Here is an 18,504-nt window from a genome sequence, read left to right on the forward strand (position 1 = left end):
CAATTGCATGTTCTATTTAAAATATCAATGATTTTTGTGGATTCTAGGTGATAAGCTGTCCATTAGGGTGGCTTATTTTCCTTGATGTTCTTTAAAACTTTTGTCAGTTTGGAATAATGTTCCATTTTGCTCACTGATATTTGTAAACCAAAAATTTTTGTTGGGTTTTGACCTTTGACCCTGGTTCACCCAAGGAGAAATTCTGAATTTTTCTGAAAAATTAGTAAAAATTCGAAGTGATTTAGCAGTATCTGAAGAGAGGATTTGTCAAAATTTGACCACGGGATTTTGACGTCACTTCCTCTGTTAACTTCCACGTGGAACATCTTCACCCTACTCCAAGTCGGTGGCCGGTCGATTGGTCGAAATACATTTGGTCGACAGTCATTTGGTCGACAGACATTTGGTCGACAGGACGTTTGGTCGACAGACAATTGGTCGACAGACATTTGGTCGACAGGACATTTGGTCGACAAGACATTTGGTCGACAAGACATTTGGTCGACAAGACATTTGGTCGACAGACATTTGGTCGACAGACATTTGGTCGACAAGACATTTGGTCGACAGGACATTTGGGTTACAGTTAGGGTTAGGGTAGGGTTAGGGTTAGGGTTAGGGTTAGGGTTAGGGTTAGGGTTAGGGTTAGGGTTAGGTTAGGTTAGGTTAGGTTAGAGTTAGGGCTAGGGTTAGGGTTAGGTTAGGATTAGGGTTAGGGTTAGGGTTAGGTTAGGGTTAGTTAACCCTAACCCTAAAATGAATCGTTCTGTCGACCAAATGTCCTGTCGACGAAATATCTTGTCGACCAAATGTCTGTCGACCAATTGTCTGTCGACCAAACGTCCTGTCGACCAAATGTCTGTCGACCAAATGTCCTGTCGACCAAATGTCCTGTCGACCAAATGTCTTGTCGACCAAATGTCTGTCGACCAAACGTCCTGTCGACCAAATGTCTGTCGACCAAATGACTGTCGACCAATTGTCTTTCGACCAATTGACCGGGTACCTCCAAGTCTGAGAGTCACTAATAATAGTGCATGCTTTTAGTGTCATTTTAGTTGATTTTACAGCCTTTTCGCAGTCGGTGAATTTATAACATAGATAGACCAACAAAAAAAATTTGGCACAGAAGATGAGAGTCATTATAGAGTATTTCAGGGCCCCTGATTCCGAAAATGCACTTAGTTTTTTCGAATTGGCTCTAGTTTTCGAGATATTCGACAATGAAAATATTTTTAAAATCGTTTCTCAAAAGCTTTCAATTAGCAAATCACTTATTTTCAGCTCTGTTTACCATTATGATGTCATAATTGCACTTGTCTAGTTCAATTGGTTCATATTGCACGAAAGTTCAAAACGCAAGCAAAGGTTGAAATGAATTGTGTTTAACATAAGGGAGACATAAATATTCAATGAAAACAGTTGTGAATCAGTAGGCCTACCTCACAAGAAAAATATCCCGAAAGTCATGTGTTTATGAATGCAGCTTTATATTGAATAGGTAGGCCTATTGAAATGGATACTGTACAAGTGAAATTTTATTCTAAGCCTTTGCTAAGGCCAAGTCTTTGCTGCAAGAAGTTTTTTTCTGGTCTATAAGCTAAATAAATGGCATATAGGCTAATAAAACATGCCTTTGACAAGTAGGGTGCTGTACAAACAACCCAGATATATTTTGCTGCATGAGGCAACGCAGAGGAGCAACGCATTCTGCGATAGATACAGCGCTATGTAAAAACAAGCATTATTATTATTATTACTTTGACATGAAGCTGGGTGATCAAGATAAGTCCTGGGTTCCTCCTATAAAGTATGCAAACATTGCACGCAAACCCGTTTCTGGGCTCAAGGCTAAGAAGTTCAGAGTGCTATGGCATAAAGAGAGCCGTGGAATCACCATGAAAATTGATACTTCTATACGGTGAGCATGTTCGAAGGAAGTTGGAACATCATGTTTACATGGAGTGTGCAAGGCAGTCATTGCATGGACGTTGCTATTTCTGTTTTTTGTTTGCCCTCTCTAGTTTCAAGTGGTGATTTGCTTGAAACAATAGAAAAACGGGCATGACTGAGAGTAACCTCAATACCTTCAGTAGTGTTTTGGAGCAAGGTCAAGTTTTTTTCTCAAAACCATTTCTACCACCTACTGTAGTAGTTAAAGATTTAGCTATCAAAAGTGGTAGCTGGAATCTTGGCTCCTCATCTCGATCAACATGGCACTCTTGACTCCAAGGCCAAGATTACGTTCTTCCGTAACAAGGATATTATTCTGAGCAGCTACTTTACTGAATAACATAACTTTGTATTCTGTAATTATATAAATGGCCTTCATACTTTGATGGGGTGTTGCTCAGTAGGCCAATCATAATAAAGAGTTGCGTTTGTTCATCGACAGCTTTGTTTTGCTTATTTGTCTAGTTTGTTAAGCAAAACAATGTGTGCATTTTGTTTGTACTTAGTAGCTCACTTAATAAGTCTGATACTGTTGAAGTCAACAAATATATTAACGCAAAACGCAAGTTATATGCCTATATTCTACATCTTGTATCCTCAGGCTTACTTCACGTCGTATTTTGATTGTAACTGGGCCAGTAAAGTTAAATAGCTGTTTGTTTGGGTTGTAATCGACGTGATTGGTTCCAAATAGCGTTTATACAACTCAGAAATGTGCCTGAGATTACTTCCAGTTTTGTCTATGTAGTAAACGACACGACGTTAAATCTATAGGGTCTCAAAAATTACGAAAAAAATATTTTTGCTGTAACTCAAAAACTAGAGCCAATTCGAGAAAACTTAGTGCATTTTCAGAATAAGGGGCCTCGAAATACCTTAAAATGACTGCCTTTATATAAAAAAAAGTTTTGTTGGCCTGTGAAAATCGATAAACATCGTCAAATGATTCAAGAAACTGAAAGCAGTAGATATTTAGCCTAACGGTGAAGGTGCACAAAGAAAATCATGTCTGAAATGTGGTAGAATTCGACATTTTGAGAGTAATACACGTGTCAGTGTTCATGGAGTTGCTAATTAAACCACTTTGCTTGCTACAAGTTTGTGTTACTGCCTCTTATTGTGTCCATTAAGATGCTAGAGTGCGTTAGAAGATAGCGGGTGAGTAGTTTCAGGGATAAGCGAAAATTCGATATTTTGAAAAAATTCAAACCAGGTGAACCAGGGTCAAACATTAATATTTTTTTGTGAAATTTGGTGTAGGAGATACATTTACCAAAAGGAACAATATTCCAAACTGACGAAAAGTTTAAAAGAAAAAAAAATTTTTTTCGAGATTTTGCGCCAGCCTACTGTCCATTTGATGTGCCAATTTAAATTTTGGTTTGTTTCGTTTTTCGCAAAGTTTGATTTGCAAGTAAAATATGGCTATTGGCGTAAGATCCTGCAATACAAAAAACCTAACGACTGTATGATGAGACTACCTTCAGGATGCAGTTGCAAAGTCTTACTACATATTTTACATTATTGTTGCATAAATTGTGCTTAAAATAGCCTACATATCTAATTTCCGGCAAAACAAGCCAAAGATGTGTCTAGCTAGATGCAAATATTGCTTATTTTACATACTTCTGTAAGTGAGAAAATGACAGGTTTGTCATGGCTATGATTGTAACAAGTAAGACTCTTCAAAATTTTCATAAATAGCAACAGTGGCCGCAGTCGGCAGCAGTGGCCGAGTGGTCAGCGCGTTGGGCTCGCAGTCGAGAGCCTGCATGTTCGACTCCAGCCACCCGCACTTGCTGTTGTTTCTCTGGGCAAGAAACTTTACGATAATTGCCTTTACCCAGTGATCGATTTCGAGTAATGGGTAGTACCAAATTTAAGTCATAAGTAGAGTAGACAACCGGAAACAGACATTGCAGTCGGTTGCAGCGTGGGTCAGGTGTACGTCGGAAGGCGTACACCGATGCATAGCGCTCAAGTCCGCTTTCCCGCAATGCAGGATAAAGATAATAAAATAAACAAAAATAAAACAAACAAAAACAAATATTAGGCCGTGTTCTAGTAGGCCGTGGAGAAGAATTCCTTTGAAATATGAAATATCTTAATAGGTTTCTACACAAATATTCTTAGTTGCCAATTGTGCGAGTTAACTCATGTAAAAATCAAGGTTTCTCTAAAACAAATCTTTCGAAATTTTTTGTTAAATTTTGAAATCTCAACAATTTTGTTTTGATATTTTTTTTTCAACTCCCCAAAATTTTCGAAATTAAAACCAAAGCGAAAATATCTTGATCTCCCAAGGAACAATATGGACTACAGAGCTTTTGTTCAGTTCACTTTGTTTTGTTTTTTTCTGACCATCACAATGAAAAACAATATATGTCAAACATAGCAGTGGTCTAGAGAAATGCAGAAATAATTTGTCCGCCCCATTAGCTCAATGGTTAATCGCACGACTTTGTGCGCGAATGAACTGCAAGATCAAGGTTTGGCTCTCGGGCTGTGGTTCGGCTCTCGAGGTGTGCGCTTGAGCAACGCATTTCAGGACTGCTCTCCATTGAGCATTAAATAATTAACAGATCTCACTTCAACAACAAGCAGAAACTTCATTTTATCGATCTCGATAATCAGCTCTGCGTTAGTGGTTAAAAGCTTCATCAAGTATGCGAAACTGCAGGGATTAACTTATTAGAGGCTTTCTCAGTCCTAGAATAAGGATTCCAACCATAAGCTAAAAAATATATAAAAAGTAATGTAAATCAAATATAATTATTATTCTCTAAACCCTTGACAGCCTGTTTCACCCTAAAAGGAGAATCATCAGAAGGTCCTTATTCAAGTAGAATTCTATTAGAATAAGGACCTTCTGATGATCCTCCTTTAGGGTGAAACAGGCTGTCAAGGGTTTAGAGACTTATAACTATATTTGATTTAATAACATAAATAAATATGAGTTGAAATTAGAACCTGCAAAGAAAGGGTGGTCTATACTGGTCTAATATCCAAGCTTTGCAGCAATGTGAAACATGATATTAGGGTAACTGTATTTGCAGCAAAACATTTTCGAAAGCTTTAAACAAAAAGTGATAAAAGTTTTTGTTTTATCATATTTTGAGTCAAACTTATCTTTATACTTTGTGTTTTATGTACTTTTAAAGCTCGAAAATGTGCGCCAGAAAACATCGGTTGTTCGACTTTCGGTGTTCGGTAAGTAAAAATTGTATAGATGAGATGTAGCCAATGTGTGCCAATTTGATGATTTACATCAGTTTGAAGCCGAAGAACATTTAGTCTGCTTATTTTGAGTGTACAAAGATACACTTTTTACTGAGCTTAACAATATTTTCCCAGCAAGCTTTTATTTTGGAAACTTTGTACGATTTAACTTTAACTGTTTAACTGTATATAAGGAAAGGTTATTTTTACACTTGTATCCAACCATTGACGGGTTGAGAAAGTAAGGTTCTTACTAACTTATAAGCCTACTAAGTCTTTTGCACTAACGATAACAGTAAGTACAGTGAGCATTTCTTTTTCATCGGTCGTCTTTCTTTCAGCAACTATACCTCCATCCAATCTGTTTCATGCTGGGTAGAGCTGAGCGGTGTTTATCAAAAACCAGATTAAGCCGGGATTCGAACAAGGATCGTATGGTTTGCCACCGATCGCTTTTTTTGCTTCACCATCCCAGCGCACCACCAACCAGTGGCGTAGCCAAGGGGAGTTTTGGGGGTTACTTTCAACCCCCCCCCCTTTGGCACGCGTGTGACATCACGATATTGAGAATGATGCTTTCAGTCTCTTTATGTCTCTAAAACAAAGTTTGCCTTATTTTAAACGAAACTGCATTAAAAGAGCGAGTTTTGCCAGTACCAAACATTCAAATATCTCAGCCAGGAATTAGCAACAAGAAAATATAGAGACTTAGCTTTATTTCCGGGAAATGCCGAAGAAAACATGATCTTATCCTTTTGCTATGCTACCGGACAGCACCATTTTACAGGAATATTTATACCCAAAGTTTTGTTGAAAATGCTCTCAAAATGCACCAAATTCAAAGTAATTTGTCAAAACTTTCTGGGGGGCTTCTCCTCAGACCCCGCCGCTGGGTGTCGTCTTAGGCGAATACGCCGACGGGCTTTGCTCTTCGGCTCTCAAAACCTCCCCCTTTCAAAATTCCTGGCTACGCTACTGCCACCAATTATACATAACTATCTACAAATGAAAAAAATTGCCGTTTATTTGTTAATGAAAAGCATTTCTTAATTTTGTAGATGTATCTCACTGCGTTGTTGGGGTTAGCTATTTGGACTCTACATGCTTTATATTCTGGTGCTATTCGCAATCAATGGAACGAACCCGGACATGTTGATCCTTTCCAAACACGTGGTCTACAACAATATGAAAAAAGCAGTGTTGCAAGAAATTGCAAAACGCAATCTGAAAATGCCTTTTCTGGTGTTACAGGCCGTGTGTTTCTCGGTGAAAGAACAAACAAGTTTACACTGTCACTTACAGAAGAATCCCTTCCACAAACACTGAATATAAATAGTTCACCAAGCTGTAAACGTTGGGGAGTAGTAACCACTATAAATGCACCAACTATGAGCATCTACAAAGCTGCAAATCAGTCCGAAACATGTTTAGTTATCGTTGCTGACTTGAAAACACCAGTAAAAAAGTATAAAGCTTTAGCAAAGTCTACAAAAACTGTTGTATTTTTATCTGTGAAAGAACAGAAGTCTTTGCAAAAGCTTGAGGTCGTTGCTGAGATTCCTTGGAATCACTTTGGTCGTAAAAACGTAGGATATTTGTATGCCATCATGCACGGCGCTACAGTCATATTTGATTTTGATGATGACAATGAAGTGACATCTGAAGTGCCTTGGCTACCTGCTGACAATTGGCTTGTGACTGACAACATTCAAGTGTTCAATCCATATCCAATATTCATTAATCTGAAGGATGTCGCATGGCCTCGTGGATTTCCATTAACACAAATTCAAAACACTAGCACTTGGAAGAGACCAACAAAACTCACACAAATATCTGCCAAGAAGATTGGCGTTGTTCAAAGTTTAGCAAATCATGATCCCGACATGGATGCAATATGGCGGTTAACTCGAAAGTTGCCGATGTATTTTGATAATACTATTCGCTTGTTATTACATCCTGGAACGTTCTCTAGCTACAATGCGCAAGCAACAGTCCACTACGCATTATGGGGAACGTTCCTTCCTATATCGGTTCATGGACGTGTCAGTGACATTTGGAGAAGTTATATCATGCAACGTTTGATGCATGATGTTGGTATGAGCGTTGGATTTGTGAGCCCGTTTGTAAAACAAATTCGAAATGTGCATAATTATCAAGCAGATTTCATGAGTGAAGAACCGTTGTACGAAAAAACTGAAGCTCTTATAAAAGTATTGTCAAAGTGGAAAAGTCAGTCAACAACATTGGAAAAGCGGTTTGTTGAGTTATTTATTGAGTTATATGAACGTGATTTTATTGGTGTAAAAGATGTGCATCTGGCGCGTAAGTGGATACGGTCATTGAAACAGATCAAGTACGAATTTCCAAGCATTGTGAAACAAAATCAGATGCCGATATAAAACAAATTGCGAAATATTTGTGCTTTTGCCAATATGGTACCTGCCTACATTTGCGTTTTTTCTAACATTTTAAAAACAATTAAAATTAAAAAATAAAACTTGTTAGCATGGCATGCTGACTATAGCCTGTATGTAAAACAAGATAAAACACTTCATGTAATTTAGCATTCCTTCCCCTTTAAAATGTGCACTGCATTGAAATATTACATAGTTACGTTACCTACTTCACTTTGAAAAAGAAAAGTATAATTTGAATGTGCTTAGTTCAAAAACTTCTTTTCTTTTGTTTCCCAGACAGCAAAATCCTTCATTTTTACATTGATTCAACGTCTGTAGACGTGAAAACGATGGATTTTGCTGTTTGGGTGTGATATGTTCATGTTACGTTCAATGCTACTCTAAATGAGTAGAAAAGTTGGTTAGTTTTTGGACTTGTTACGTCATAAACATTTGCTCAACACAAGTCTTCCTTTTGCACAATTGCACATGCTTTTACTCTGCAGTAAATAAATTGTTTGGCACAGCGTTTATAACCATAATAATCTAAAAAAAACTTTGAATGAGAATGAACCAGACCCAGCCTCATAGGCGAAACACGTGTCTATCGCTGAGTTCTTGCTACACTCGATTGCCGAGAAACATAACTATACACTATACAGTATAGTTTCTTTTGTCATACCAACGTGCAGTATAACGTTAACAGGGTCCAGGAGGTGCGTTTGGACCCGGAATAAATTAGGAGACTCGGAAAGTAAAGACAAAATTTGTTATATTTTTATTTAGTTTATTTGTTTAGTTTGTTTGTTATGTGCGGCCCGCAGAAGGTATCAGCGTACAAATATAACCAAAAATACTTTTCTTGAGGAGTTAAAAGAGCATGAAGGCAAAAAATACTTTCCGGAAAGCATATTTTCGCTTTGCATACGATTCCACCGACCGACCAATCAGATTATAGTTCTAGGTAGGGGTCGCTTAAAGTTATTCCAATGCGATGTCCAAACCACACTGTCCCAGTGGTTGATTAAAACGTCTGTTTTCGAATTTCGAAATTGTCTGCGAGCATAGGGTTGCTTATTTTAAGTTTGTACAGTAAATGTCATGTTTTGTGCGTTTCACCGTTATTGTGTTTCATGAGCAGTGTTTCCTTTATGCAAGTTTTTGTTGGTAATATAGGTCGGTGTGCCAACTCAATTTATAATAAATTGGCAAAACATTATAGGCCTACTGTATATAAATTTAAAGACTTTTTCTGGTTGTAATACGAGCATATTTAGCTTAGTAGGCTACTGCAAAATGTTGTTAATCAACAATTCTTGCTAATTCTTATCTCGTTTATTAGGCATTGTCAAAGAAGTCAAAAGTGTTGTTAAAGGAGTTTGGCCTGGCAGTAGCGTTGTTCGACTAATTTTGTTGCTTCGGTATTCTAATATAAATATGAACAACATGTAACGCTGGATACTGGGTACGAAATACGTTCTTTTCTAGCATAAGAGTCAACCTACCTAACATTTTATTAGTGCGGCCCGCCAGTCCGCCACAGCTCTCCTTAGTGCTAAATTGCCCGCATGCAAAAAAGGTTGGTGACCCCTGATCTACTGCATCTATCCATTAGGCTACATGAAATCTTTGTAAAACGTACAGAACTTCACAAACACCTTTAGGAATCTTTTATTTTGAAATTGTATATTCTTAGATGGCTTTGAAAAAACAGCAACAGACAAAACGTATGTACTTTTATGTGACTGTTGTGTCTAAAATTAAATATCCACAAAGTTTTTCACTACAAGAAACAGAGTTATGTAATGAATTTTATAAAGTGTTGTTTGGTGGCGCTATATGAACGCTGTTATTATTATTATTGGCTGTGTGAGATACACTCAAAGTACGAACGATTTTTCATCATAGCTTTGGTAGAGAGATAATTTTTTAATACCATAGACAGATAATTCCTAGCAAGTTGATGGGATTGAATTGCATATTTCATAAACAATACATAAAACAAAAGATAACTACAAAATTCGAACGTTTTCGGCAAAACTTTTTGCCCTCATCAGGAAAATAATTTAATTCATCTAAAAAAAAACAAATATTCGTGAAATGTTAATAATAAATGACTGAAATTACAATCTGCACTGAGCTGCGTATAAACACAACTGAAGAACAAACACAAACGGTGTTAACGATCTGTTATAAACTATGCGGGAGTGTGGTACTTAATTACGTTTGTTTTATGTTGTTTAGTGATTTTCCATAATTGCCTTTAACGTTGTACTTGTACCGCTCGCTATCTTGTCCTGTGACCACACTCCCACATAGTTGATAACAGATCGTTAACACTTTTTGTATTTGTTCTTCGGTTGTGCTTATACGTAGCTTAGTGCAGATTGTAATTTCAGTCATCTACTATTAACATTTCACGAATATTTTTTTTTTTTAGATGAATCAAATTATTTTCCTGATGAGGGCAGAAAGTTTTGCCGAAAACGTTCGAATTTTGTAGTTATCTTTTGTTTTATGTATTGTTTATGAATTATGCAATTCAATCCTACCAAGTTGCTAGGAATTATCTGTCTATGGTATTTTTCATCATGTAGGCCCAGTGGCGCCGGCAGGGGGGGGGGCAGGCGGGGCAGCTGCCCCCCCAATGTTTTGGGCATCATCTTTTTAATTTTTTTTTTTTTTTATTAATACATATTAATATTTTTTTTTTAATATTTGGATCCCAACCTCAAGTAAGTCAACTCAAGTTTCAAGGGGGGGGGGGGGGGGGGGGGGGGTAAAAGCTCTCTCTTTAAAAAAAGTATGGAAAACCTTGATGACTGAATTGTACAGTAGAATAAAAGATTTTCTACAGAAGCAAAGATATAGACTTTTTAAAGTTTTAACTAACGTCACATTGATGTAGAAAAATAACAACCTGTTAAAATTTTGATCCCTCACACTCCCATGACTTCTTCCGCGCGCATTTTGGCATTGGTTGCTTGCAGTGATTCTTTCACTTAAACAAAACGTTTTGTTTCAGCAGTTTTGAGTTGTCCGATTCTTAAGTTGTAAAGGAGACTCAATTTCTCCAATATTTATCATTTATGTTTCTTCTTTAATCTCAGCAGAGTATAAAACTTGTAAAAGTTTTTCATCCATACGACGTCATGAATGAAATTATATCTCAAATCAGCGTAATGACGTGACATCTTCTAAACATTTTACCGAATAATAAATTAACAAATTCGATCGTCAAAAGTGGTTTGGAGGTGGTAAATATTACGTAATGAAAAAAATGTGATAAGGTTGGAAGACATTACGTCATGTATTTTCAATACAAATATGAAGTTTAAAATTTATTCTTTTGTTCATAGTCGTAATCCACCTTCGAAGCGGTACTACAAAGAACAATTTTCGATAAGGGGGGCATCAAGAATAAGTCGACATGACTTTTAACCCTTAGAAGGTTGGGCTCCTGGAGTCTTGCTCAGTTTGGGGGGGGCTGTCAATTCTTCTTATGCTTTAGGAGTGATATCTCTGTTATTTTGGCATGGTTTTAAAATTTGGGATTCACTTTGTAAAATTATTCACGCTGAGCATATCCGAAAATTAAAACTATGTGAATTTTAGAACTGCTCATATACGTTGAAATGTTGAAGTCACTTATGAGTGTAATTTGTAGCGTGAGTTTACACATTATTTTTTGGTAGAGTAATGAAGAACGTGCATACTAATGTTGTGATTAATTTTTTTTACATTGTTTTACATACAGCCAATGCCCTTCACGCTGTGAAACAGTTAGGATTAACGAGACATGGGCCAAATTAATTAGGCTACTTTCATCCAGCTGGTGGGAAAATGTTTCACAATAGAATATGAAATATTTCAAAGGATGTGCTGAGAAATGACTTATATCTTTCAATTTATACCCTTTATTCGCTCAAAATTTCAGCTCAATAGAGGAGAATAAAAGTTAAGAAAAGTCAAGAAATCTCGTAGTCGCAGCCTCAGTAGTTTTAGAGATACAACTGTTGATACAAAAAAGTTGAATTGACAGCTCCCCCCCCCCCAACCTTCAAAGGGTTTGCATTCAGTCAACAGATCTATGCCTGGTTTACGTCAGCTCCGGGGATCAGTGAAATATAAGGTTGTCATCTTCAGTGCAACAAGACCATTGATTGATTGGTTTAGTGAGGATTCGTAGTCCCATTGCTTTCATTTTGAGTGATCATACTGATTTTCAATTTATTCCTACAAGACGTTACGTAATGAAAAAACATATAACTAAGGTTGGAAGACATTACGTCATGTCTTTTCAATTCAAAATGAAGTTTAAAATTTATTCTTTTGTTCATAGTCGTAATCCTCCTTCAAAGCGGTATTACAAAGAACAATTTTCAATAAGGGGGGCATCAAGAATATGTCGACATGACTTTTAAGGTTTACGTCAGCTCCGGAGATTAGTAAAATATAAGGTTCTCATTATCGTGATTGTAAGCCGCGGGAAATTTTTTCTCTAAAAAACAGATTCCCGGAAAGTTAAAAATTTTTTCCAGCCCTGGTAGAAAACAAGAGAAATTAAATAATATACCACTGTCTTGCACCAGTGGCGTAGCCAAGGGAAGGGGGTTCGGGGGTTTCAACCTTTCAAATTGAATTTACGGATGTTAATACATTGTTTACAAGAAAAGTTGTAGCCTATGATGTAGTTTCTCGTCAAACTGTGCAAGGATGCAAGCCATCTGCAACTGCTGAGATCGCCTGTTCGATCTAGATTAACATCTAAACAGCTATTCGTTATACAAAACTTGAATATATCAGAAATAGCCTAAAGTAACTTCATTGTCTCAAAGCTTTTTGTTTGACACTCATCAAGATGTATGACCTCTATGACGTTACATTTTCTAAACTTTGGGTTGACTTCAGAGCATAAAAGTTAGTGACTTAACGGAATAAGATCGTTTTTTGAATCAACCAAGGAGAAAATTGACCTAATAAAACTGTATTAATCTCGCAAAAAAAAGCAATCAACCTATGTCTCTAAAGCAAAGTTTGCCTAATTTGAAACGAAACTGCATTAAAAGAGCGAGTTTTGCCAGTACCAAACATTCAAATATCTCAGTCTGGAATTAGCAACAAGAAAACATAGAGACTTAGCTTTATTTTCGAAAAATGCCGAAAAAAACATGATCTTATCCTTTTGCTATGCCACCGGACAGCACCATTTTACAGAAATATTCATACCCACAATTTTGTTGAAAATGCTCTCAGAATGCACCAAACTGAAAGTGATTTTTCAAAATTTTCTGGGGGAGGCCCCCCAGACCCCCCGCCGCTAAGTGTCGCCTTCGGCGAACACGCCATCGGGCTTCGCCCGCCGGCTGTCAACATCCCCCCTTTCAAAATTTTTGACTATGCTACTGTCTTGCACTGTCAATATTTTGCCCCCCCAATGTTGAAGGTCTGGCGGCGCCACTGTGTAGGCCTACAGTAGAATGCGATTGGACAGTTAGGGTATTTGTAACCTAAAGGCCGCTTCAGCAGATGTTTCATTAACCAATCAAAAGACAAGATTTAAATCAGCTGATTACAATCATGCGACTCATGCACGACACGTTAGAAAGTAAATTAATTGAAAATTTCGGCGTAACCAGCATAGCTTAGAGGGCTAGAGAATAAATTTAGTGGTGTAGGTTCTACTCTCATCTCTGTCATTGTTTTTACCAAACAAAGTTTAAAGCAAGAATCAACTGTATGAGTGTATGGCTGAATGCTAGAAGGGCCACAATGACTGCAGTCAGCTGGTTCATAGGGAAAATTATCCTATGTCAAAGTGTCTAGCCCTCTAGATGCCGTATCTGCTGCAGCGACCTACAGATTACAAATATGTGAACGGTTGTAAGATCCATCACGGAGTTCTTTGATTTGAACTCCTAGATTGTTCAGATATGCACTTCACAGTAGCCAATAGTGATTCACAGTATAGTATAGTATACTTCACAGTATAGTGATTATAACCGATTGACCGTGTGAGTTTGACAAGAACACTGGACTAAACATAATTACTACAAATAAAACGTGTATTAATTCAATTCAATTCAATTTATTTTTCTTTGTCGGAAAACAACAGCAATGATAAAGTTACAAATAGTGAACGGGAACAAAACCAACAAAAGGAAAAGGTGGCAAAACTACAAAAGTTTAAAACGTGCATGCGATGCAAATTTAAAGGTTACGTACACGAAAGTAAATTAAGCACGGCCACCAAACCTAAAATTCGTTGCTTCATTTTTGTTCAAATTTCATGTGATTCTAGTAGGCTTCATTTGAAAAAGTGTAAGCTACGAAGTGTGGTTCAAGAATAACTTGAGTGATTTGATAGCAACTATAGACTTCACTGAGATTCAAATAGCTACAAATGGTGAATAAAGACAAAAGATGTTTACCACTTCTGGTGCAAAAAACGAGCAAAGGCAACGCAAGTTGTGCGCCAACTACGATTTCATTTGTGTACAGGATTAAAATCGAACATAAAAGAATACTACCCGGTCATACTTAATCATACGGTATCAAGCAGCGATTTTTAAAGTCAAACTCTAAAATATGATCAATCATCAAATAAATTCCTTTTTTGGCTGACGTCAGATACTATGAGAGCGTCAGCAGCTTACAAGCCGGTCAGTGTATGTTTTTAATGCGTCAGCTTCCTCTGGACTCCAATGCACAACCAAGCCAGTTGAATTGTTGAATAGGCTATATTGATTGATATGCCAAGGTGAAGACTGACGATAACTGCAATAAACAAACGAGACTAAGATAGGTATCTAACAGATGCCTAACCTACATACATATTTACACTTGCACATAATAAACTAAACAGTGTTCATTCCATATATGCTACTATTTTTACAGTTGTCTTATTCTTACGGCATCATTTGAACCTAAATACAGTAAACCAAATCACATAAGGTATGTACCTGACGTTGGTGAAACCAAGACCGAAAGAGAAAACTTAATTTTTCGAAACGAACAATCTACAACAAGATTGACCAATAAGCTCAGGCTTCAACCAATCTAAGTAACCATAGGGCAGATGACAAATTATATCAGGGCACGTTAATAATAATAGGCAATCCTACGCATCAAATATCAACTAACATCATTCGATACATATTTTCTTGTGGTAGTTTGAGTAATCCGGTCGACTTAATAAAGACAACATACAACATAATTATTTTGGCTGATGATATATTTATTTTGACAATTTTCCATGAAAATTTTCACTAGGAAGGAAGGCTCGGGCTACCAAAATACGAACAAATTTAATGTTAAGGGGCTTCGCTGGGCTATGCTATCTGGTCAAAATAACTCAGTAGAAATCAACCCTTAGTTTTTGGCCACGGTCTGATGCAATAGCTTGTATTGGCGGAATTTGTCACATGGTGTTTTTATTTTCACCAATTTGCAATATTAATAAACTGGAGCATCCTTGTGAATTGAAAATTGAAGGCAGCATCGGCTGTGATAGTTACGAAGAGAGATACTTTGATATTGGAAATTCGCATAGGTAGGAAATCTAAAGCAAAGAAAAACATTACAATGCCCAAAAAAAAGCATTTTTTCAGTATGTGATCGTTTCAGTTTCATGGTTTATTTCGACCATCAAAGAAAAACCACTCACTTGTCATAACATAGCAAGGGTCTGGAAAAAGGCAGAAGCGACAAAACGCAAACGTTGAAGGTTGTGTGCGTGTTGATTATAAGCAAAACGAACTACAATAAAGTAAAAAACCACACCAAAACCACATAGGTAGTTTGCAACGAAGTAGTTAAGACCCCGTAATATTTTTGGTATAATCTATAATAAACAAAGACAGTCAGTTTTTCAGTCTGCAAGCGATTTTTGAAAAGCTTCAGGGATTGATATTGTGGAAAAGACACTTATTTTTACATTGATTCAACGTCTGCAGGTGTTGAATCAATGTAAAAATAACGCATTTTGCTGTCTTGGTGAAGATTGAATTGATGTAATGCACCGTTGGTTAAATCAGCTAAAGCGCTGTAGCATCGCTTCCCAAACAGCAAATCAACCGTTTTTTTACATTGATTCAACGTCTTGCTGTCTGGCTTGTACAAACCGCAGAATTTATTGCTGTTTCCTCCACCACTCCAACACAATTGAACAATGAGGAAGCCACTATAAAGTGCGACAATGTACACCTATTGAAAGAGCGTAACGATACTGCTGGTTTTGTAATTGATGTAGTTTCTAATGCTGTACAGGGATAGCAAACCTTTTTTGTTGCATGGGTCACAAAAGAGACCTTAATCATTTGAAAAACAAAATGGGTCATACATTTAGTTACATGTTAATATTAATGCGAAACTTGCTGCTGTATCTTATCTGCAAGTCTTATTATTATTCTTGATTGGTAATGCATAGTTTTTAGTATCACACATGCAGCATTCATATCTGAGCTGAGACGATTCCATGCGCTTGATTGTATCAAATTCAAGTTCGAAAATAAAAATTTTCTCCAAACACGAGCAACCAAACAACAACAAAGTTACCGCAAATCTTTTCATGGTTTCAAACGAACTTGGCAGGAAATTCCACTTTGTAAAAATTGTAATTTCAGCATAAGTTTTAACAATAGAAAAGTTACAACCGCCCATGTCCGTTTTTATTTTAATTTTTCAATTCCAGACTACACTCATCTCGAAATGTCAAGGGACATGCAACCGCTGTTTGTGCCAAAGAGGAGCAATTTGCAACTAACAAGAGTACAATAGCTTTATTACGTTTTTAACAGCCAATTACAGTACTTGATTGATTGAGGAAATCTTTATTCTTGTACTAAGAAAGCTTTTTTAAAAGCTTAATTCTGGCAGTTTCGCGTACTTGTAGACCGTACAGGCTTTGAATTAATGACGCAGGCCGAGTTTGACAGAGTAAAGTTTCCCCTTGTTGAGGTGTTGCTGTTTGTGAATGGTGCATGGAGAGAAGTTCTTGAAGTGTGTTGCTAAAGCGCAGACCCCCAGAGTTGAACCAGCACCGCTTCAACTTGCAATTTTTTCATTCTTCAAGTCAGCTGCCAATCACTACGGCTTACTTGCCGTACTTTTGCTGAAATATTTTTTTACATGTCCCTATTTAAAAAAAGGTGGGTCGCTGGAAATCTGTTATGGGTCTGATCCGCGGGTCAGTGGTTCGCCATCCTTGTTTAAGTACGTAATAAATAACTACAGTAGCCAAAGTTGGTGAGACGAATTTTGAAGCTTTACCAAACAACAAACAGTGTGTGTTGACCAATCTAAAATGACTGCTGTCGTTAAATTGTTTTATAATTGCTGATCTGGTAGCCATGTAGATGTAGCTTATAATAGGTCGTCACTGCTCAGTTAATGATCTTCGGGGAATGAGAAGATAAGGTTCTCATTAGTCGGCACTAATGGGAGTAAGAAGACTATAGTTCCTTTCTCTCAGAGAGTTAACTTAATAAAAGAACGTATTTTTTTGGTACTGTCGGTTACATTACTCTAAAACTTACTTTTTCACAACAAAAAATTGCAGTTTTTCTTCTTTTAGTTTGAGGTTCACCTCAGTGCTAGCGTATAGCTAGGGTTGTCAATACCTGGGGTTAAGATATTTTTGCATTTCTTAATGACAAGAGCAAGCTGTAAGGAATTTTGTTTCAACATCTTCTTCATAATACAACCTATTTGGCACTCCCTGATAATGGTACAGATGACTTCTTTCCCTTGATACGCCATAGAAGGACGTGAGCAAGAGTCTCCATGGATTCACAACCGTTGGGTAACAGGGAAAATCTTGAGCTGATAAAATGCAAACCCTCAGCTGTGAAGGTTCAAACGAAGATGATTAGAATTCTGACGTATCCTTGTGTCTGAATACGAATTATTTCTAATTAAACAATTTTTACATCTGTTGAAAGTCATGCGCGCTGTTGAATTATTTATTAGGCAAAAGGATACAAAACGAGCAATTGTGCGTCTTGTTGAAAGCTATATGGGCTACGCTGTACATTCATACGTGGCTTTGTTCACATGTAATATGTACAGTATACTTAGGCTACTGCTCTGTGCTCGCTAAAAGAACAAAAAGGATACGTCAGTCAGGGCGTCACAGTTGCCAACCAGAGCAAGGCGACAGTTCAACAGCACTGGAAATGCAATTAAGAAGACTTTGTATGCTTAATTGCTTATAAATGAGAACTGATTTGAATTTGGTGATGTATCATCATGAGGATGAAATGATATGTGTGAATGAAAGCAGGTAAGATAAAATATTGAAATTAATTGGTAGGCTACAGCACCAACTAGGTGTTGCTTGCGTCTAATTGTTGAACATTCCTAAAACGTTGTAAACAAGTAATACGTTCTACGGTTATTATGCAAGTTTGATAAACTTGAATTTCATGTCTAATCATTACAGACGAAAATCTTGTATAGCAGTTCATTTATTTCGACAAATGAAGCAAATCAATCCGAAAATCTCTCTGGTAGAAAGAAGGCTATTGCAATCATTGGCTGATAGCATATTGGCAAATAAAATCTCCAAATTGAATAGTTTTCAACTTACATTATTAGTGAATCTTGTTGACTGTATATCAAATACCAATATTTTGTCAATAGTAATATAGTATGCAATGTTAGCTTATAAATTTTATATCTAAATGAAATATTGTTACTACTTGCACTCGTGATAAAATTTCTAGATTTTTTTCATAGGAAATATCGACCGATATAAAATTGCTGTACAGTAGGCCTTCTGTCAGTCGACACTGAGCGTGTGAGCAAATGCATGTGCAACTCAAGTAGCGAATCAGTCATTTTTACGTCTTTTCAACGTCATCAGAGATTGAAACAATAAAAAATGACTAATTTACCGGCTAAACATATCATCGCCAATCAATGTCCCGCTGCCCTG

At 36.9% G+C, this 18,504-nt stretch overlaps 1 protein-coding gene across 1 annotated transcript; it reads left to right on the top strand.

Annotated features, from left to right (window-relative positions):
• The first annotated feature begins 6,230 nt into the window (after window positions 1–6,230).
• Window positions 6,231–7,571, top strand: LOC145769161 (uncharacterized). Its single transcript, XM_082580752.1, has one exon. The coding sequence runs from the start codon at window positions 6,231–6,233 to the stop codon at window positions 7,569–7,571; it is 1,341 nt and encodes a 446-aa protein (XP_082436878.1).
• The last annotated feature ends 10,933 nt before the right edge of the window (window positions 7,572–18,504 follow it).

This window comes from Aplidium turbinatum, chromosome 4 (assembly GCF_918807975.1).
Source record: "Aplidium turbinatum chromosome 4, kaAplTurb1.1, whole genome shotgun sequence".
NCBI lineage: Eukaryota > Metazoa > Chordata > Ascidiacea > Aplousobranchia > Polyclinidae > Aplidium > Aplidium turbinatum.